The sequence below is a fragment of the Phytophthora cinnamomi genome (genome assembly GCF_018691715.1).
Source record: "Phytophthora cinnamomi strain GKB4 chromosome Unknown Contig14, whole genome shotgun sequence".
NCBI lineage: Eukaryota > Oomycota > Peronosporomycetes > Peronosporales > Peronosporaceae > Phytophthora > Phytophthora cinnamomi.
The window spans coordinates 2,887,138-2,908,229 of record NW_027150947.1 but is presented as its reverse complement, the minus strand read 5'-3'; the positions used below and the strand labels follow the sequence as shown (position 1 = coordinate 2,908,229).

The following is a 21,092-nucleotide window of genomic DNA, read 5'->3' as shown; positions in this document are numbered from 1 at the left end:
TCAAGTCAAGAGCAGAGCAGAGCATGACGCAGAGCCGCAAGCACGTGCTGGTCATCGGCTCCGTGAACGCCGACATCGTCGTGGAGATCAGCCGCCTGCCCGTGCGCGGCGAGACGCTGTCGGCGTCCAAGCCCGACACGGGCAACTTCTTCCCGGGCGGCAAGGGCAGCAACCAGGCGGCGGCGGCTGGCAAGATCATCGGCGCCGACCACCCCACGCTGTCCGCCAGGTTCGCCGGCCAGTTCGGCAACGACACGCACGGCGAGGCGCTCAAGCTGGCGCTGCAGGGCGCCGGCGTGGACACAGCGCTCGCCGGCCACCCGGACTGCCCCTCGGGCCAGGCTTTCGTGTTCGTGTACCCGGACGGCGACAACTCCATCGTGATCGTGGGCGGCGCCAACCGTGCGTGGCCCGACGAGCTCCCGGCCGCCCTCACGGACGCCATCAAGTCGGCGGCCATTGTGCTGCTGCAGTGCGAGATCCCTGAGCGCATCAACGCCCTGGTGGCCAAGACGGCCGCGGAGACCAACGTGCCCGTCATGTGGGACACTGGAGGCGACGACACCCCGATCCCCGCCGACCTGCTGCCGCTGCTGACCTACGTGTGCCCCAACGAGACAGAGCTGGCGCGCTTGACCAAGCGCGAGGTCAACAACACGGACGACGCCGTGGCGGCGGCCAGGTTCCTGCAGGAGCAGGGTGCCAAAAACGTGCTGGTCACGCTGGGATCGGACGGATCCGTGTTCGTCCCGGCGGGCGGCTCGGAGCTGGTGCACCAGAAGTGCTTCAAGGTGGACAAGGTGGTCGACACCACCGGGGCTGGAGACTGCTACCGGGGTGCGTTCGCTGTTGCTTTCGCAGAGGGCCGCGAGGTGCAGGATTGCATGGCTCGCGCAGCTGCGGCTAGTGCGCTTTGTGTGCAGCGTGCTGGTGCACTCCCCAGTCTGCCGTCGGGCGAGGAGGTCGTGGCGTTCCTCAAGGAGCACGCCCTGTAAGCGAGAGAAGTAGATGAGGTATCCGTATGACGTATGCTCTGCGTTGAATATATGCGCGCACGCACAGCAATTTCCAGTTCAATACTACATGTACATCGCTTTACTGCCATCCCAACGAGTATGGGCGCAAGTTCTGTTGCAACCAAGTGCGATACCTGTAGAAATGCGCGGTGTCGGGATTTAGCCTGCAATATTTTCCCGCTGCATTGGAGTCAAGCGACTACGGACCAGTACAAGTCCATGCAAACTGCTGCGGCCTTACCGGTGCCTGATGCGTGACAGAGTGGTTGAAGTTCAAATGAATTGCTGCTGAGAGCTCTCCTTGAAGCACATTCACATGCAAGTTTGTTGCCCTGGAGCGTTTTCACTTGAAGATTGTCGAGCAGAAACGCACTCCACGCCAATATCGACGTTCAAGGACGAGAAGAAGCACACGACCATGACGCAGACTCGCCGACACATCCTCGTCGTCGGTTCCGTAGGAGCAGACATCGTGGTGGAGGTGGACCGCATGCCAGCTCGAGGTGAAACGCTGTCTGCTAACAAGCCAGACACGGGCAACGTCTACCCTGGCGGCAAAGGCGACAACCAAGCTGCTACGATCGCCAAGCTCATTGGAGCGGACCACCCCACGCTGACGGCCAAGATGGCGTGTCAGTTCGGCAATGACAACCACGGCAAAATGATCAAGGAGATGCTACAATCCGTGGGTGTGGACACTTCGCTGTGCACCCAAGCAAAATGCTCGTCGGGTCTCGCTTTCGTGTTCGTGTACCCTGACGGAGACAACTCCATCGTGATCGTGAGTGGCGCCAACTCTGCGTGGCCTGCCGAGCTCCCCAGCTCTTTGATTGACGCTATCAAAACTGCAGCATTCGTGCTTGTGCAATGTGAAATCCCTGTGCACGTCAACGCTCTCGTTGCCAAGGCCGCTGCAGAGACCAATGTGCCAGTGATGTGGGACACTGGAGGCGACGACTACCAGATTCCGGCTGATGTTCTTCCGCTGCTGACCTTCGTGTGCCCGAACGAAACTGAGCTGGCGCGGCTGACGGAGCGCGAGGTTAGCAACACGGACGATGCAATTGCAGCTGCTCGGTTCCTGCAGGAACAGGGAGCAAAGGACGTTCTCGTCACTCTCGGCGCCGATGGATCGGTGTTTGTTCCTGATGACGATTCGGAAGTTCTGCGCCAAAGCTCTTTCAAGGTCGACAACGTGGTGGACACGACTGGAGCTGGAGACTGCTACCGTGGAGCATTTGCTGTTGCGTATACCGAAGGTCGCTCGATTCAAGATTGCATGGTTCGGGCCTCGGCTGCCAGCGCTCTGTGCGTTCAGCGTGCTGGCGCGCTACCAAGTCTCCCTTCAGGTGACGAGGTTGTGTCATTCCTGAAGACGAACGGGCTGTAAGATTGTAGTATCCCGATCCACTTAATGGATTGGATTTGTGCGTGTGCGGATTTCAGGTTGCCAACAAGCTAGCGTTTTGTTTGTTCCGATAATTACTTCATTGTGACAGATCGCCTACGGCTTTGATAGCATCGAGTTGTTGCGTGTTGAATGCCTTCCTGCGTACCTCCAGGCTGTGCGGAGTAATTTGAAACACCTCGACGGTCATATTCAACTGCGGAATCGGGTGCTCTCCCATACGGTCAACGTAAAAGATATGACCGATTGAGGTACTGTTCACCGATAACCATTCTGCCACGCGACGAGTCACACAAATCTGTCCACCAGCACCAGTATCACTGATCTCATTTGCGATGACCTCCGACAGGCCTGTGTACGTGACTTTACCCGTGACAGGATGAATATCCTTCACAAGAGCGCCTTCCGACTCGTGCGCGTCGTGAATCCCCATCCGAATACGAAGACCACTAAACACGAGACGCTTGGTCTTCGTCTTCTTCCGGGCAGTGGCTGGTATGAGATTATGCAGCTTCTTAGGCCAACGCGCACGTAACAATTTCAGCTGGACCTGAAAACAATATTCAACCGCTTCCTTGGTGGTGAAAAAGGCGAGTTGGAAGGCGTCACCTGCCGTAGTGATTTCATATCCACGAAACTGCGCCAGTGACCCACGGATAATATCCTCGTGGATTTCATTTGCTCGACGCATTATTGCACCGTCCTCAAAGCCCCATAGCTGCGTAGATGCCTCAACGTCGGTGAAGACGAAAACAGGGTTCTCCATCGGCGGACTGTATCCAGCGGCTGCGTTTGCCATCGCAAGTGCGGGGTCCGACATGTAAAAAGCCTCCACGTACTCCACCGGGACATAGTGGCGGAAGGACCTGAAGAAACACTCTTGGCTACACCCCATCACGATGGACAACGCTGTGCCGGAGTTGTTGAACAGCAGCGTGCTCACACCGATGAGTACTGTCGGCATTCGCACCTCAAAGTGGCTGTACAATAGAATCAACGAGATGATTTGGTACTGGAACGAGAAAGCCATGTACACGATCCTGTCATCACAAATACAGGAACAAGTCAGCGTTGCGTTGTCAGTTAGTTACGTGCCAGCAGAGTATGAAGCGTACATGATTCCCTTGATGCGCCTATACAACGGCGATAAAACGATGGAGCCGTCAATGGTCTCGTAGTTACGGCCGGTACACTTAAGGCTGATGAGGACGTAGACCACGTAGACCAGCGTGATTCCTTGCAGCATGTTGCCGCTGATGAGGATCCGGTACGACCTGTTGTTGAACCCTTTGTTGTAGATGGTGTACGCTGCCTCGCAGAGCAAGAAGACCACGGTGGCCACGTGGATCCACTGGCAGTACCATCTCGCAGCTTCACGCTCTCCTGCGGGGCCTCGATCCATGTTCTTGCGTGCGAGTCTCGAGAGCTCCGCAGTCATCGGCAGCATCCAGAGCGAGCACGCGAGCAGCGCCGTGTCGCCCAAAATTGTCGTGCAGGAGAGAAGAACCGACGTCATGTCGGACGACTGCGCGACGCCCAACAGTCCCAACGCGTCATTGTAGTCGGCCGCTTCTTCAGACTGCGAGTCGATCAGGGGTCCGGACATGAACGCGTCCAGGTAGAACACGCCGCGGAAGAGCGACCAGAGCCACGAATAGAAGAAGAAGCAGAAGAAGATGAAGCGTACGGCGGATTTGCGCAGCTCCGCGTGGCGGTACATCTCCGCAGCGATGGAGCAGGACGCCACGCTCGACACGAGCAGTGAGATCGCGTACAGCAGACTCCACAGTCGCATGCGAGTGGGGTTGGCTCGGCAGATATCGGACTGAGCCCACGAGCAGACGCAAGACAGGCCAGCGCAGCGGGTCAAGAGCGTTGCCATTTCTGCGGCCAGTTCATCGGATACGGACCTAGGATTTACCTTCGTTCTACTATGGACCAAGTTGAAGCCGAACGTGCATCACGGGATGCAGCAGGTTTGCTGGTCTTCGAACGCTTTATCACTAAGCAGCGTTGGTCCCGCAAGCACTGCGCGAATGCAGTGGTTTAAGTAGACTTAATGAGCAAAAGCGCCCTCGGTTGGGGTGAATCTGAACGGACACGAGCGTTCAGACGGAAATCTTTGCTGCTGCACAGGATGCATCTTGTCCGCGACGGCCACTGAGTGCAAGGCACGCAAGGGTCCATTACGACGACTTCGCACATAGATTCTTTCTACACCGTGGTCAGCAGCAAACTATTGCTCGGTGCACCTTGCAGCCGATGTTTCAATGTTTGGAAGGCGATCAATTTAGTAAAAGCCGAGTTGCCACGTAGAATCCTCGACAGCACTAGGCACGGCATTGATTACAAGAGTGTTGTTCGCCGAAGCATACCCGATCGTCTAGCACATGACAAACACCCTGCCCACATGACTCATGGTGATCCCCGAAAGCAGACTGCCGAGTTGCGGCGGATCTTATCAGGTTCACGTACCTACGTGTGCAACGCTTGTACTAGCCCCACGACAGTCGTGACGACTGGCAATTGTGTGTGTAGGTTGTTGGAATGGCCTATCGATATCGATAACAGCAGACAAGCGTCGGAAGGTGCAGCTCGAACCCCTGATCACGAACCCGTGTTGCCCACGAGAAGCGAAGTACACAAACTGGCCCGTGAGGCACTCAATTGAGCGCAGCCGGCGCCGCATGCTCTCTGCGAACAGCCATAGTCATCGTGAAATGCCTTCTCCCTCCATTGTGCTCAAACTCCGATACAGCTGCGATTACGGACCATCGACACTTGGTGAAGTGAACATTGCGACTGCTGCTACCAACCGGAGTGGGGTCGAACAGCGGGGATTGCCCCGATGGTAATTTCTGCCAAATGAAGTTTAGCGCAAGTTCTTTGCTGCACGGGAATGCTGCAATTGCGAGAGCCGCTTATCGACGACCTCACTTAAAAACTTTCTCTCCGAGCAGCACCTCAACGCGATACCATGAAGATCTCGACATGGACGACGACAACTGCGGCCATCGCCGCGCTGATGCCAACAACCCACGGCATGTTCCGCTTCGACTGCTTCAACAACCTCGTCGTGGATCGCGTTGACCCGATTGTGAGCCCCGGTGAAGCGTCTGGTCACGTGCACGCTATCAGCGGTGGAAACGGCTTCAGCAAGACTGCCGATGGTGCCGCCATGAAGGCATCCACTTGCACGTCGTGCCCAATTGGCGCCGATCTGAGTGCGTACTGGATCCCGCAACTCTACGTCAAGTTCAAGAACGGCACAGGCTACGGTCTCGTTGAAAGTCACCAGATCGTCTACTACGAGCCGCGTCCAACAGGCGACGAGAAAATCATCGCATTCCCTGACGGTCTCAAGATGCTCGCCGGTAACCCAAAGCTGCGCGAGAAGGGTGATTCCATCGAGGAAAAGGCTATCACGTGGGTTTGCATCGACTACAACAACCCGCACAAAGAGCAGCAGGGCATCCCAAACTTTAAATGTCCGGACGGACTTCGTGGTCAAGTGAACTTCCCAATGTGCTGGGACGGCAAGAACCTCGACTCGGATGACCACAAGTCACATGTGGCCTACGCAACGGGGCTTGACGGCGGTAGTTGCCCGGACGGTTGGAAGAAAATGGTCAAGATTTTCTACGAGGCGTTCTACAACGTCGCTCAATACGATGATGAATGGGTTGGTGACCAGCATCCGTTCGTGCTTGCCAACGGCGATCGCACGGGCTTCGGCTTCCACGGCGACTTCCTCAATGGGTGGAATGTCGACGTTCTCCAGGCTGCCGTGGACCAGTGCACCGACAAGAACTACTTTAACGCCGGCGAGTGTGCTCCACTGTCCGCTTCGTTCAGTAACAAAGCCCCTGAGACTCGGTGCACAACTAAACCGGAGATCGTGGAAGACATCATGGTGGTGACGAAGCTGCCTGGCAACAACCCTGTCGACGGTGAAATCGTCAACCCCACCGGTAGTCAGGCGTCTTCGTTCTCGAATTCAACGTCGTCTGCAGGCTCAGCTCACTCTGCCGAGACCATCGCTGCGCCGACTACGGCCGAAACAGCGAATAAAGCGGGCTCTGTTGCGGGCGAAGCAGACACCGTTCTACCATCCCCGAAGACATCCGAACCTTCAACATCGACACCGAAGCGTGACGCGAATTGCAAGACCAAGAAGGTCAAGTCGCGCCGTGAATAAGTGAGTGCACATGTCTCTACTGTAGTGTGTAGTGTATCGCGTGAAAATAATACACCCTCGATGTCTTCCTTGCGGATTGTTTTCAAGAACAGGCTGGGGACGTTATCATCAAATCAAAAGCGCACTCACGGCTTCGTCACAAGGAATGAATACGTAGTGCTGCACGTCGAAGTGCCAACCACATCGCGTCAGGTGTGGAAGGAGAGCGCATATTTTACAAACCCCGAGCTCATTTACCGATTGACAACCGTCAAGAGACCACTGAAGCCACCGTGATCGCGTACAGCAGACTCCACAGTCGCATGCGAGTGGGGTTGGCTCGGCAGATATCGGACTGAGCCCACGAGCAGACGCAAGACAGGCCAGCGCAGCGGGTCAAGAGGCGTTGCCATTTCTGCGGCCAGTTCATCGGATACGGACCTAGGATTTACCTTCGTTCTACTATGGACCAAGTTGAAGCCGAACGTGCATCACGGGATGCAGCAGGTTTGCTGGTCTTCGAACGCTTTATCACTAAGCAGCGTTGGTCCCGCAAGCACTGCGCGAATGCAGTGGTTTAAGTAGACTTAATGAGCAAAAGCGCCCTCGGTTGGGGTGAATCTGAACGGACACGAGCGTTCAGACGGAAATCTTTTGCTGCTGCACAGGATGCATCTTGTCCGCGACGGCCACTGAGTGCAAGGCACGCAAGGGTCCATTACGACGACTTCGCACATAGATTCTTTCTACACCGTGGTCAGCAGCAAACTATTGCTCGGTGCACCTTGCAGCCGATGTTTCAATGTTTGGAAGGCGATCAATTTAGTAAAAGCCGAGTTGCCACGTAGAATCCTCGACAGCACTAGGCACGGCATTGATTACAAGAGTGTTGTTCGCCGAAGCATACCCGATCGTCTAGCACATGACAAACACCCTGCCCACATGACTCATGGTGATCCCCGAAAGCAGACTGCCGAGTTGCGGCGGATCTTATCAGGTTCACGTACCTACGTGTGCAACGCTTGTACTAGCCCCACGACAGTCGTGACGACTGGCAATTGTGTGTGTAGGTTGTTGGAATGGCCTATCGATATCGATAACAGCAGACAAGCGTCGGAAGGTGCAGCTCGAACCCCTGATCACGAACCCGTGTTGCCCACGAGAAGCGAAGTACACAAACTGGCCCGTGAGGCACTCAATTGAGCGCAGCCGGCGCCGCATGCTCTCTGCGAACAGCCATAGTCATCGTGAAATGCCTTCTCCCTCCATTGTGCTCAAACTCCGATACAGCTGCGATTACGGACCATCGACACTTGGTGAAGTGAACATTGCGACTGCTGCTACCAACCGGAGTGGGGTCGAACAGCGGGGATTGCCCCGATGGTAATTTCTGCCAAATGAAGTTTAGCGCAAGTTCTTTGCTGCACGGGAATGCTGCAATTGCGAGAGCCGCTTATCGACGACCTCACTTAAAAACTTTCTCTCCGAGCAGCACCTCAACGCGATACCATGAAGATCTCGACATGGACGACGACAACTGCGGCCATCGCCGCGCTGATGCCAACAACCCACGGCATGTTCCGCTTCGACTGCTTCAACAACCTCGTCGTGGATCGCGTTGACCCGATTGTGAGCCCCGGTGAAGCGTCTGGTCACGTGCACGCTATCAGCGGTGGAAACGGCTTCAGCAAGACTGCCGATGGTGCCGCCATGAAGGCATCCACTTGCACGTCGTGCCCAATTGGCGCCGATCTGAGTGCGTACTGGATCCCGCAACTCTACGTCAAGTTCAAGAACGGCACAGGCTACGGTCTCGTTGAAAGTCACCAGATCGTCTACTACGAGCCGCGTCCAACAGGCGACGAGAAAATCATCGCATTCCCTGACGGTCTCAAGATGCTCGCCGGTAACCCAAAGCTGCGCGAGAAGGGTGATTCCATCGAGGAAAAGGCTATCACGTGGGTTTGCATCGACTACAACAACCCGCACAAAGAGCAGCAGGGCATCCCAAACTTTAAATGTCCGGACGGACTTCGTGGTCAAGTGAACTTCCCAATGTGCTGGGACGGCAAGAACCTCGACTCGGATGACCACAAGTCACATGTGGCCTACGCAACGGGGCTTGACGGCGGTAGCTGCCCGGACGGTTGGAAGAAAATGGTCAAGATTTTCTACGAGGCGTTCTACAACGTCGCTCAATACGATGATGAATGGGTTGGTGACCAGCATCCGTTCGTGCTTGCCAACGGCGATCGCACGGGCTTCGGCTTCCACGGCGACTTCCTCAATGGGTGGAATGTCGACGTTCTCCAGGCTGCCGTGGACCAGTGCACCGACAAGAACTACTTTAACGCCGGCGAGTGTGCTCCACTGTCCGCTTCGTTCAGTAACAAAGCCCCTGAGACTCGGTGCACAACTAAACCGGAGATCGTGGAAGACATCATGGTGGTGACGAAGCTGCCTGGCAACAACCCTGTCGACGGTGAAATCGTCAACCCCACCGGTAGTCAGGCGTCTTCATTATCGAATTCAACGTCGTCTGCAGGCTCAGCTCACTCTGCCGAGACCATCGCTGCGCCGACTACGGCCGAAACAGCGAATAAAGCGGGCTCTGTTGCGGGCGAAGCAGACACCGTTCTACCATCCCCGAAGACATCCGAACCTTCAACATCGACACCGAAGCGTGACGCGAATTGCAAGACCAAGAAGGTCAAGTCGCGCCGTGAATAAGTGAGTGCACATGTCTCTACTGTAGTGTGTAGTGTATCGCGTGAAAATAATACACCCTCGATGTCTTCCTTGCGGATTGTTTTCAAGAACAGGCTGGGGACGTTATCATCAAATCAAAAGCGCACTCACGGCTTCGTCACAAGGAATGAATACGTAGTGCTGCACGTCGAAGTGCCAACCACATCGCGTCAGGTGTGGAAGGAGAGCGCATATTTTACAAACCCCGAGCTCATTTACCGATTGACAACCGTCAAGAGACCACTGAAGCCACCGTGATCGCGTACAGCAGACTCCACAGTCGCATGCGAGTGGGGTTGGCTCGGCAGATATCGGACTGAGCCCACGAGCAGACGCAAGACAGGCCAGCGCAGCGGGTCAAGAGCGTTGCCATTTCTGCGGCCAGTTCATCGGATACGGACCTAGGATTTACCTTCGTTCTACTATGGACCAAGTTGAAGCCGAACGTGCATCACGGGATGCAGCAGGTTTGCTGGTCTTCGAACGCTTTATCACTAAGCAGCGTTGGTCCCGCAAGCACTGCGCGAATGCAGTGGTTTAAGTAGACTTAATGAGCAAAAGCGCCCTCGGTTGGGGTGAATCTGAACGGACACGAGCGTTCAGACGGAAATCTTTGCTGCTGCACAGGATGCATCTTGTCCGCGACGGCCACTGAGTGCAAGGCACGCAAGGGTCCATTACGACGACTTCGCACATAGATTCTTTCTACACCGTGGTCAGCAGCAAACTATTGCTCGGTGCACCTTGCAGCCGATGTTTCAATGTTTGGAAGGCGATCAATTTAGTAAAAGCCGAGTTGCCACGTAGAATCCTCGACAGCACTAGGCACGGCATTGATTACAAGAGTGTTGTTCGCCGAAGCATACCCGATCGTCTAGCACATGACAAACACCCTGCCCACATGACTCATGGTGATCCCCGAAAGCAGACTGCCGAGTTGCGGCGGATCTTATCAGGTTCACGTACCTACGTGTGCAACGCTTGTACTAGCCCCACGACAGTCGTGACGACTGGCAATTGTGTGTGTAGGTTGTTGGAATGGCCTATCGATATCGATAACAGCAGACAAGCGTCGGAAGGTGCAGCTCGAACCCCTGATCACGAACCCGTGTTGCCCACGAGAAGCGAAGTACACAAACTGGCCCGTGAGGCACTCAATTGAGCGCAGCCGGCGCCGCATGCTCTCTGCGAACAGCCATAGTCATCGTGAAATGCCTTCTCCCTCCATTGTGCTCAAACTCCGATACAGCTGCGATTACGGACCATCGACACTTGGTGAAGTGAACATTGCGACTGCTGCTACCAACCGGAGTGGGGTCGAACAGCGGGGATTGCCCCGATGGTAATTTCTGCCAAATGAAGTTTAGCGCAAGTTCTTTGCTGCACGGGAATGCTGCAATTGCGAGAGCCGCTTATCGACGACCTCACTTAAAAACTTTCTCTCCGAGCAGCACCTCAACGCGATACCATGAAGATCTCGACATGGACGACGACGACTGCGGCCATCGCCGCGCTGATGCCAACAACCCACGGCATGTTCCGCTTCGACTGCTTCAACAACCTCGTCGTGGATCGCGTTGACCCGATTGTGAGCCCCGGTGAAGCGTCTGGCATCCACTTGCACGTCGTGCCCAATTGGCGCCGATCTGAGTGCGTACTGGATCCCGCAACTCTACGTCAAGTTCAAGAACGGCACAGGCTACGGTCTCGTTGAAAGTCACCAGATCGTCTACTACGAGCCGCGTCCAACAGGCGACGAGAAAATCATCGCATTCCCTGACGGTCTCAAGATGCTCGCCGGTAACCCAAAGCTGCGCGAGAAGGGTGATTCCATCGAGGAAAAGGCTATCACGTGGGTTTGCATCGACTACAACAACCCGCACAAAGAGCAGCAGGGCATCCCAAACTTTAAATGTCCGGACGGACTTCGTGGTCAAGTGAACTTCCCAATGTGCTGGGACGGCAAGAACCTCGACTCGGATGACCACAAGTCACATGTGGCCTACGCAACGGGGCTTGACGGCGGTAGCTGCCCGGACGGTTGGAAGAAAATGGTCAAGATTTTCTACGAGGCGTTCTACAACGTCGCTCAATACGATGATGAATGGGTTGGTGACCAGCATCCGTTCGTGCTTGCCAACGGCGATCGCACGGGCTTCGGCTTCCACGGCGACTTCCTCAATGGGTGGAATGTCGACGTTCTCCAGGCTGCCGTGGACCAGTGCACCGACAAGAACTACTTTAACGCCGGCGAGTGTGCTCCACTGTCCGCTTCGTTCAGTAACAAAGCCCCTGAGACTCGGTGCACAACTAAACCGGAGATCGTGGAAGACATCATGGTGGTGACGAAGCTGCCTGGCAACAACCCTGTCGACGGTGAAATCGTCAACCCCACCGGTAGTCAGGCGTCTTCGTTCTCGAATTCAACGTCGTCTGCAGGTTCAGCTCACTCTGCCGAGACCATCGCTGCGCCGACTACGGCCGAAACAGCGAATAAAGCGGGCTCTGTTGCGGGCGAAGCAGACACCGTTCTACCATCCCCGAAGACGTCCGAACCTTCAACATCGACACCGAAGCGTGACGCGAATTGCAAGACCAAGAAGGTCAAGTCGCGCCGTGAATAAGTGAGTGCACATGTCTCTACTGTAGTGTGTAGTGTATCGCGTGAAAATAATACACCCTCGATGTCTTCCTTGCGGATTGTTTTCAAGAACAGGCTGGGGACGTTATCATCAAATCAAAAGCGCACTCACGGCTTCGTCACAAGGAATGAATACGTAGTGCTGCACGTCGAAGTGCCAACCACATCGCGTCAGGTGTGGAAGGAGAGCGCATATTTTACAAACCCCGAGCTCATTTACCGATTGACAACCGTCAAGAGACCACTGAAGCCACCATGCCCTCCTACCGCCGCATCCAAGTGCACACGTACTCCACGGACTTCGTCAAGGCGACCGAGATTGTGGAGGAGCCGGAGCTGCCCACCGCCGGCCCTCGCAACGTGGTCGTAGAGAACCGCTTCCTGGGCATCAACGCGACGGACGTGAACATCACGAACGGCGGCTACGGGCGCACCACACTGCCTGTGAAGTGCGGACTAGAAGCCGGTCAGTACCATAGCCTTTGCATTGTTTGCTTCTCCTACTAATGCTTTTGTTCGAATTCGTAGCTGGAGTCGTCGTTGAAGTGGGTGAAAGCGTCGAGGATATCAAGGTCGGGGACAACGTAGCCTACTCAAGTAAGTCCACCATCTTCATTGAAAGATTTCACGTGCTATCTTGCTCGCTGATAGCTGTTTCTCGTGTACTTCTCTCCAGACATCGGTGCTTTCTCCGAATATCTGGAGGTCCCCGCTACGAAGATCATCAAGTCCCCAGAACTATCTCCTGTGCTCGTCCCGCTCACAGTCTGCGCGGTGTCTGCTTCACTAGCCCTCGAGAAGGCAGGAGAGATGAAGTCCAACGAGACCGTCTTCGTGTCCGCTGCCGCCGGAGCTACGGGCCAATTCGCCGTACAGCTGGCCAAGCTCGCAGGCAACCACGTCATCGGCGCCTGCAGTTCTGACGAAAAGGTCGAGTACCTTAAGTCTCTTGGCGTTGATCGCCCCATCAACTACAAGAAGGAAGACCTCAGCGCTGTGCTCCATAAGGAGTATCCGAACGGCATCAACCTCGCCTTCGAAGGCGTGGGCGGCGACATGTTCAAGGCCGTGCTGGACAACATCGCCATCTTCGGTCGCATCATCGTCTTCGGCAACTGCTCCCACTACCACGGCGATGCCGGCCACGACCCGCAGTACGGATACCAGCAGAACCGCAAGATGCAGCTCCGTTCTGCGTCTTTGCGCGGCTTCCAGCGCCGCCACCACCCGAAGGACGAGCTCGAGCACCTCCAGCGCCTCCTGAAGCTCGTCGAGGAAGGCAAACTCAAGGCTGGCATCGATCCCACCATCTTCCAGGGCTTCGAGAGCATCCCGAAGGCTCTCGACCGCCTGTACTCCCAGCAAAACATCGGCAAGCTGGTTGTTCGCCTGTAGTGCAGTACATGTAGGCCCAGCAAGACCTCCCCATCTTGAAGTGCAAATCACATGGCTACACTTTAGCTAGTCACGCTTGGCGGGTCAAACCTGTTTGATAGCAATACTAAGTGCAAATCTAATCTGATTCGTAATCAGGACCCGGGTCTCACACGTCGCAGACATCAGTTCTGTAACGGTTCAGAATTGACACGCAATAGCGCAAGCCGTCAAGATGCCGCCGTTCCGCCGCGTCCAGGTGCACACGTGGTCCACTAACTTCCGCACGGCCACCAAGATCGTGGTCGACCAGGAGCTGCCCAAGTCCCAGGCGGGCAACGTGGTGGTCAAGAACCACTTTCTGGGCATTAACGCCACGGACATCAACATCACCAACGGCGGCTACGGCCGCACGACGCTGCCCATCAACTGCGGGCTGGAAGGAGGTCCGCCACGATAGCAAATAACTGCATGTAGAAATTACTACAGCATATATTAAAAGTAAACTAATGTTGCTATTGCTGGCTGCAGTGGGGGTCGTCGAGTCAGTCGGGGAGGCGTGACCGATGTCTGGGTCGGCGAGACCGTCGCCTACCAACATCTGGGCGCCTTTGCCGAGTACACGGAGGTTCCGGCTGCCAAGATCGTCAAGACGCCGGAGTTGTCGCCGTCGGTGATCCCTCTCACCGTCTGCGGTGTGTCGGCCTCGCTTGCCCTGGAGAAGGCTGGCGAGATGAAGTCCAACGAGACGGTGTTCGTGTCGGCAGCGGCAGGGGCGACCGGCCAGTTTGTTGTTCAGCTGGCCAAGCTGGCTGGCAACCACGTCATTGGAGCGTGCAGCTCCGACGAAAAGGTCGAGTACCTCAAGTCGCTAGGCGTCGACCGCCCCATCAACTACAAGAAGGAGAACCTGACCGAGGTGCTGAAGAAAGAGTACCCGGACGGCATCAACCTCGCCTTCGAGAGCGTGGGCGGCGAAATGTTCAAGGCCGTGCTGGACAATATCGCCATCTTCGGCCGCATCATTGTGTTCGGCAACGTGTCGCACTACCACGGCGACGCCGGCCACGACCCGCAGTACGGATACCAGCAGAACCGCAAGATGCAACTCCGCTCGGCGTCGCTGCGCGGCTTCCTGCTCTTCCACCACGCCAAGCACGTCCCGGAGCATCTGCAGCACCTGCTCGATCTGATCAAGGACGGCAAACTCAAGGCCGGCATCGACCCCACCGAGTTCCGCGGACTGGAAAGCATCCCCGACGCTATCGATCGCCTGTACGCACAGCAAAACATCGGCAAGATGGTGATCAAGCTGTAAGCAAGCATTGCTTCATAAGCAGTGGCCGTTGGGGTGAAGATCCGTTGAATAATTCCAGCATGCGAGCATGGGTGGCCAGCTTGTGGTGGAGGAATCGCCACACTGGGTCAGTTGGGTTCAGCTATAAATCGAATGAGTGCGCAGGTACGGGTGTGTGAACTAAGCGACTTCAAATCTCACAAAAGATTTTGCCGGGCAGAGCTCACCTAGCAGATGGCTGGGTCCAGTGTTGTTGTTGCGATCCTGTTGGCAGAACTTGGCAGGGTGGCATCGGCCGTCGACTTGCTCGCGAGAAGCTACTACGTCGATGAAAACTGCGCTCACACGCCGCAAATCGTGACCATGGATTTCACGTATGACACGGCCGCGGCATCAGCCTACGTCTCCCCGGCGGTTCTTCAGTCTGATGGCATTTTGACGCGTCGCCTGGCCGACTTGGCCTCGGTCGAGTCGAGCGTGACAAGCGTGACAAGCGTGTCAAGCTGCGTTGCTGATCCCAACTGCACAACAGAAGTCTACAGCGGACACACATACTACACCAAGAGCGAGTGCATCACTGACCCGTACTCGTACTCGGTTGACAGCTTTAGCGGCGGCAGTGGTGGCCTCCTGCAACCATTTTTGATGATCGAGACTTACACAGGCGAGGAGTGCGGGACGCTAAGCACGATCAACGCGACAGCCACCGCTGACGGCTGCCAATTTGCTTCCGAGAATTCATCGTCCAGTGCTACGCTGTTCACGAATGGCTCTGCGTTGTACCAATTGTACGATCATGGAGCATGCGGCGGTGATGCCACTCGGTATTTCGTCAACAGGTCGACCCTCTTGAACCACACGTGCTATGAAGGCAATACCAAGTTCTACACCAACTACGATGCCAGCACCGGCAGTAGCAGCGCAAGTGGAATTGAAAGCGCAAGTGGTAGCACCTCGAGCACTGCTGACACCAGTGCAAGTGTGTTTGGCGGAGCTATTACCACTCCGTCGCCGACATCGACGACTATCACGTCAAGTCACTCAGGGCTTACTGCAGGGGGTATTGTCGGTGTTACCATCGGAGCGGTAGCGCTGATATTCTTCATCGCTGCTCTGGTACTCTGGCGCTCAAGGCGTTCCAACACAAAGGATACCGATGACACATACGCAAACTACCATCCCACCATAAACGGACGCTCTACCATGTCCAGCGATCCCAACTCGCAGGGCGTTGCGCCGCACGGACTCGGCGGTTTGTGGGACGACGAAGTCATCACTACAGCGCGGATCCCTCGAGAGAAGGTGTTCGTTCAGCATTTGCTTTGTCGAGGAGCCTATGGAGAGGTATACGCTGGAACGTACAATAACCAGCTTGTCGCGATCAAAATGCTGGTGCAAGAAAATCGAAGAAGCGTCCGTCATCTTAATGAGTTCCTGACTGAGGTGAAGCGGACAGTAATGCTGGATCATCCCCGAATTGTACGGCTTGTCGGTGTTGCCTGGGACTCTTTGACAGATCTCTGTGGCGTCTTGGAGTATATGGAGGGAGGTGACTTGAGAGCTTTGCTCGATAAACTTAAAGTTCAAGGCCATCGCAAGGGCTTTGACCAGGAGAAGGTGAAAATTGCCCTTCACGTCGCTCATGCTCTTACCTATTTGCATTCGCTACAGTTACCCATGATCCACCGAGACTTGAAATCCAAGAACATTTTGCTCAGTTTAGACTTGGATGCGAAACTCACTGACTTCGGTGTCTCGCGTGAGCGGATCGCTGAAACAATGACGGCAGGAGTGGGAACGTCGCTGTGGATGGCTCCAGAAGTGATGCTGGGGGAGAAATACGATGACAAAGCAGACATGTTTTCATTTGGTGTGGTGTTATCTGAGTTAGATACGCATTGTTTGCCATACGCCCACGCCAGGAAGAAGACAAACAAGCCGGAAGCAGCCATACTGCAGATGGTGGCGGCTGGAAAATTGCATGTTGAGTTCTCGCCGTGGGCATTGCAATCGATGGTAGATCTAGGACTTGCTTGCGTGTCGGTGGAGAGCAAGCTCCGACCCACAGCAGCAGAGGCGCTGTACAAACTACACACAATCCTAGCCCACGAAGAATAGCTTGGATCAGGGAGGCGACGCTGATGTGAGACGAAGACGCACTTGGGAACATGGTGGAAGAAAACTCGTAGCTAGACCAGAATCAAAGGGTGAATCAAGACCAAGAAGCTATGCGACGACCAGGACGCTCCACTCCGCAAGCAACTCCGCGCCTCCGATGGATGACTCCTGTACCTCCTGGTGATCAAAGTCCCATGGACAGGTTGATGGCCTGGCTGGAGCGGAACAGCGATGAATATCGTTCGTCGAAACGCAAAATCGGCATGCTGGAACAGCTGTGCGAGGAGATGGCGGCGAATGGCATCTACGGGCTGACGATCAACTCCATCCGCTCCCAAATCTCCCGTTTGAAGAACGGGGTTCAAATGAAAGCGGAAGGGGGTAAGTGCACCTCCAAGGATGTTAACATCTACTACGATCGCCTCCTGGATGTCCTGTTCGACGACGAAGAGCGAGCTGAAATGCGTGAACGTGCCGCGGCTCAAGAACGTGAAGCTCCGCGCCCGCTTTTGACCACTCGTCGAGCTCGAACCAGATCGCAACATCCCCAAGAACGTGAAATCACCAAGACGGAGTTTGAGGCGACGGATGAAAGCGAAGCTGAAGATCAAGGAATTGCGGCGACACAGCGTCCAAGTGCGAATTCCCAACAATTGGCGCCGATCGACCCCATTCTGGACACGGTCGAGATTCGCCGCCGCTTTGAACTGCTTTCTGCACGCCAAGGCCTGCAATCGCAAGGCGTGGACCCAGCAACTATCGACTCGTTCCTGCCTCTTCGTCGAAACTAACGCTACATGTAGTTTTCCTGCTTTTTGTTTGGCTCGGCTTTGTTGAGACCACTGGAAGAAAGTATTGTCAACGGCAACATATTTACTTGAGTTTGTGATTCGTAGTCTCTCTCGCCTCTTTGTCAACCTTTGCACAGCTCGAAATTTCAGTCATGCCTCGCCACGGTTCAAGGCACTTGGCTTGGCTCGAACCTGCCTCACCTGGTGGGTTGAGTCCCATGCAACTACTTGTCGCCTGGCTTTCTCGTCACTACGCCGCGTTCACCAGGTCCAATACGAAAGTTGAAATGCTGGAAGATCTCTGCCGAGGCATGAGAGACTCCGGGTTCCCTGGTTGCACGATTCATTCAATTCGATCGAAGATCAACAGCTTGAGGAGGGAGGTCCGACGAGAACGGATGAGATACCATCACCACTCCCAAGCCTTCCAGCAGTTCCAGCAGTCATTGATGATCATTTTCGAGAGCGAGGATGCAGCTACGCCTGAAATGAATGACACGAGCGACACCGAAACATCGGACGAGGATGCTCAAGCTGTTGCAGACGTTGAGGAGGATGGAGAACTCGAAGTCAAGGGCGAAGCAGCAGTTCAAGACGGATCGAGAAACGCTCCATTTCGTGTCGAAGATGACAATGGAAGTGAGGATCTCTGGGTGAGAACCGAATTCGCTGCTGAAGAGAGACGGCAGAGAACGGTGGAGACCAGATACTCCCTCGACGTGACCGAGATACGAAGGCGGTTTGAACTGCTGTGTGCGAGGCACGGATTGCAACAACAAGGCATCGCGATGGAGTTGATCGACCGAATTCTCCCGTTGCCAGAGGAATAGCTACACCAACGAAGAATTTGAAGTGATGCGGGGAGATGTACTCATTCATGATCGAAGTACATGCGGGCGTTGTTTGCCCATTGCCAGTTTCGTTTCTGGGGCTGTGAACCGACACCTTCCGAGTGATCCAGCAGCAGGATGGAGAGGTCTGCTGTAGCCCCCATGCGTCGTGTGGCACTGGAGCTGGCATCTGAGGACCTGCAAGCGGAGGTTTGATCTAGTTTACGTCAGATTTCCCACATTTACTCTGATCCTAACGAAGTCGTCGCTGTTGTTGCCCTTGAACAGTTCGCCAGCTACGGTATCACCGTTGGAGATGCCAACGCACGTCTGGCAGCATTGCAAGATAGATATGATGACGAGTACGATACCGCCATTCTGGAATATGAGGCAGCACTACATAAGCTCGAGATGCAGAGGACGAAGCAAGCCTACCAGAACGCTTTGAGCACTGCCGTCGCGTTGGAGCGGGAGGCGCTGGAGCGCGAGCCCAAATCGGCTACCATTGTTCGCGAAATCGAGACCAACGTGGCGCCGAAAAGACTTACAGTGCGCGGAATCTCGCAGTTGGCCTGCTGTGCACTGTTACGAGCGATGCGGAACAATACGAACGTGACTTCATTGGACCTGTCGAATAATGCGCTCACGGATGTCGTCGGTGTGGCGATAGGGAACATGCTGACTGTAAACAAGAAGCTGCAGGTGCTGGATTTGGGATTCAACCACCTCACTAATATCTCGCTGCAGCCTATAGGAGAGGCACTCCGTACCAACACCGTGCTGACGTCGCTGATGTTGAACTCGAATCAAGTCTTCCAGCTACCGAAGGAGCTGCCGGCTGGTAATGGAAGTAGCAGTGGAAGTGCTGTTGCCAGTGAGACGAAGCCCGGTTCTCCGTCGAAGCTACCGCCTCATTTAGCGGAAGCTTTCGCACACGTGGTGACTTTCACTGATGCTATAGTAGTCAACAACTCCCTGACGTCCCTGAACCTATTCAACACAGGCATTGCTCATGAGGTGGGGCGTTCTTTAGCTCACGCGCTGGCTAAGAACAGCAGTTTGATCTCTGTTGAGATCGCTGGCAACACATTGAATCAATCCGACCTCGCTAGCATTGCGTCGTCTCTAAAGAAGAACCAGGCTCTTTTTTTTCAAGCAGAAACCAAGAGTGCTCAGTTGATGGAGGAGATGAAGGAACAGGCTCACCAAGTGCAATTGGAGAAGGACAAGGAGGCGAAACGAATTACAGATGCCGAGTGGCACGATGAGAACGCTCGGAAGCGAGCTGAAATTCGTGAAGCGGAGGAATGGGAACGCGCGCGACGAGTTGCTGAAGCTGAGGTGCAGCATCTGCTGAACATGGAGGCAGAGAATAAGAAGTACTTGGAGCGGCTTGAGGCGGAGAAAAAGCCTGCCAAGGGCAAAGGCAAAGGCAAGAAATGAATTTCATTTTCATGTGCTTCTAGGTAACGCCGGCAATACTCTAATGGATTAAATACACTCGTTGCTTTCTTGAATACGACTTCTGCGTTCTTTCATGCTGCCCTGCTGCGCGGCTAGCATTATTCTACGCAACTAAGTCATTCTAGGTTGTGTTTGTATCAGCAGCACATTTACGATTAAACGCTATACCGTTCGTTTCGACAATTATAGACTGACTGGCAAGAAAAAAAGGGTGGTGTTATCTGATAACCACACTATGATGACGTTTTTCTTGAACTACAGTAGATCGTCTTCACGACGGTCGTGGGCTTCACCGTGAAGTTCACGGTGCTGAAGATTTCAGTGAAGAGTACAAATCACCGAGCATCTTCCGAGGTCCAAAGGCCGGAATCGCGTCACATCATGCCCACTGAGATTGCGTGACGCTATATCAATGGTGACAAAGGTTCAACTTGTACTTTTCCCCAGTTCTTCATGTACAGACACCACTTGACTTGTCTTCTAAATGGCAGTTCACTGAGTCGATAGCTTCTTGACATTACATGGATTGACGCGGCGGCTCCATGAATGCTACATACGTTGGAATGTATTGTCATGCTAGCTGCCACCACCAGGCCGTGGTTGAAGTTAAACATGTGTTGAAGACAGGAAAGATGCTGCTGCAGTGCACTCAGGAAAAAAAATGATGCGTCGACCAAAGCGACAACAAGACTGCATCGGCAAGGTTCGATACATGTACAGTAGTAGGAAAAAATCTACATGCCCTTGTGAAAACGCTAAATCTGTTTTTCTCTCCACAGCTGGAGATATCGACAGCTTCGGTTCTTGCCGAAAGTAAAATGAGTTGGAGAGTGATCACACGTGAGGTGACCAGCTTATCGAGCATCAAACGACATACGGCAGGGATGGTCCATATTTTACTTCAACCTTTACTTCAACCGTTCCAGCTCTGTTTGTTGATGTTAAAGCACTGTCGAACTGGGTTCCATTGCCAATGCATTCTACAGGATATTGTGTCTGCAAGGCCAGCTCTCACAATCTTCAGCCCTTCAGACTTCAGTTTTGGCTTTTGGTGAAGGTGAACCATCCTGGCTGCCCGTGTCCTGATCGCCCGAGCATTAAATTTGCAGGGCATCCCGCACGCTTTCGGTGGTTGAAGTGGAGTTCTGGTATGAAATAGGCAGTCGCGAAAGTGCCAAACCAGAAAGGCTGGCTTTCAGTGCCTGCCAGGATCCTCAAAACGATTCCG

At 54.6% G+C, this 21,092-nt stretch overlaps 12 protein-coding genes across 12 annotated transcripts; 11 read left to right on the top strand and 1 right to left on the bottom strand.

The window, feature by feature from the left end:
* Positions 1-23: 23 nt before the first annotated feature.
* Positions 24-995, top strand: IUM83_01612 (Ribokinase; the record flags this gene model as incomplete). Its single annotated transcript, XM_067925478.1, has 1 exon — positions 24-995. The coding sequence occupies one exon, from the start codon at positions 24-26 to the stop codon at positions 993-995; it is 972 nt and encodes a 323-aa protein (XP_067797290.1).
* Positions 996-1,434: 439 nt separating this feature from the next.
* IUM83_01611 (ribokinase) lies at positions 1,435-2,406 on the top strand (the record flags this gene model as incomplete). Its single annotated transcript, XM_067925477.1, has 1 exon — positions 1,435-2,406. The coding sequence occupies one exon, from the start codon at positions 1,435-1,437 to the stop codon at positions 2,404-2,406; it is 972 nt and encodes a 323-aa protein (XP_067797289.1).
* Positions 2,407-2,503: 97 nt separating this feature from the next.
* Positions 2,504-4,219, bottom strand: IUM83_01610 (Adenylate cyclase; the record flags this gene model as incomplete). The annotated part of the gene is made up of 2 exons (XM_067925476.1): positions 2,504-3,464; positions 3,540-4,219. The coding sequence occupies 2 exons, from the start codon at positions 4,217-4,219 to the stop codon at positions 2,504-2,506; spliced, it is 1,641 nt and encodes a 546-aa protein (XP_067797710.1).
* A 1,182-nt stretch (positions 4,220-5,401) lies between these two features.
* On the top strand, positions 5,402-6,622 carry IUM83_01609 (Murein transglycosylase; the record flags this gene model as incomplete). The annotated part of the gene is made up of 1 exon (XM_067925475.1): positions 5,402-6,622. The coding sequence occupies one exon, from the start codon at positions 5,402-5,404 to the stop codon at positions 6,620-6,622; it is 1,221 nt and encodes a 406-aa protein (XP_067797610.1).
* Positions 6,623-8,110: 1,488 nt separating this feature from the next.
* IUM83_01608 (Murein transglycosylase) lies at positions 8,111-9,331 on the top strand (the record flags this gene model as incomplete). The annotated part of the gene is made up of 1 exon (XM_067925474.1): positions 8,111-9,331. One exon carries the CDS (start codon positions 8,111-8,113, stop codon positions 9,329-9,331), a length of 1,221 nt encoding a protein of 406 aa, XP_067797611.1.
* Positions 9,332-10,956: 1,625 nt separating this feature from the next.
* On the top strand, positions 10,957-11,973 carry IUM83_01607 (Murein transglycosylase; the record flags this gene model as incomplete). Its single annotated transcript, XM_067925473.1, has 1 exon — positions 10,957-11,973. The coding sequence occupies one exon, from the start codon at positions 10,957-10,959 to the stop codon at positions 11,971-11,973; it is 1,017 nt and encodes a 338-aa protein (XP_067797397.1).
* A 272-nt stretch (positions 11,974-12,245) lies between these two features.
* On the top strand, positions 12,246-13,385 carry IUM83_01606 (putative alcohol dehydrogenase; the record flags this gene model as incomplete). Its single annotated transcript, XM_067925472.1, has 3 exons — positions 12,246-12,456; positions 12,519-12,587; positions 12,667-13,385. The coding sequence occupies 3 exons, from the start codon at positions 12,246-12,248 to the stop codon at positions 13,383-13,385; spliced, it is 999 nt and encodes a 332-aa protein (XP_067797606.1).
* A 214-nt stretch (positions 13,386-13,599) lies between these two features.
* Positions 13,600-13,927, top strand: IUM83_01605 (alcohol dehydrogenase; the record flags this gene model as incomplete). The annotated part of the gene is made up of 2 exons (XM_067925471.1): positions 13,600-13,810; positions 13,896-13,927. 2 exons carry the CDS (start codon positions 13,600-13,602, stop codon positions 13,925-13,927), a joined length of 243 nt encoding a protein of 80 aa, XP_067797607.1.
* A 38-nt stretch (positions 13,928-13,965) lies between these two features.
* Positions 13,966-14,682, top strand: IUM83_01604 (putative alcohol dehydrogenase; the record flags this gene model as incomplete). The annotated part of the gene is made up of 1 exon (XM_067925470.1): positions 13,966-14,682. The coding sequence occupies one exon, from the start codon at positions 13,966-13,968 to the stop codon at positions 14,680-14,682; it is 717 nt and encodes a 238-aa protein (XP_067797398.1).
* A 342-nt stretch (positions 14,683-15,024) lies between these two features.
* IUM83_01603 (TKL protein kinase) lies at positions 15,025-16,687 on the top strand (the record flags this gene model as incomplete). The annotated part of the gene is made up of 3 exons (XM_067925469.1): positions 15,025-15,777; positions 16,553-16,561; positions 16,682-16,687. 3 exons carry the CDS (start codon positions 15,025-15,027, stop codon positions 16,685-16,687), a joined length of 768 nt encoding a protein of 255 aa, XP_067797601.1.
* A 286-nt stretch (positions 16,688-16,973) lies between these two features.
* Positions 16,974-17,570, top strand: IUM83_01602 (uncharacterized protein; the record flags this gene model as incomplete). Its single annotated transcript, XM_067925468.1, has 1 exon — positions 16,974-17,570. One exon carries the CDS (start codon positions 16,974-16,976, stop codon positions 17,568-17,570), a length of 597 nt encoding a protein of 198 aa, XP_067797602.1.
* Positions 17,571-18,538: 968 nt separating this feature from the next.
* Positions 18,539-19,843, top strand: IUM83_01601 (NLRC3 protein; the record flags this gene model as incomplete). Its single annotated transcript, XM_067925467.1, has 2 exons — positions 18,539-18,610; positions 18,689-19,843. 2 exons carry the CDS (start codon positions 18,539-18,541, stop codon positions 19,841-19,843), a joined length of 1,227 nt encoding a protein of 408 aa, XP_067797603.1.
* Between the last annotated feature and the right edge of the window lie 1,249 nt (positions 19,844-21,092).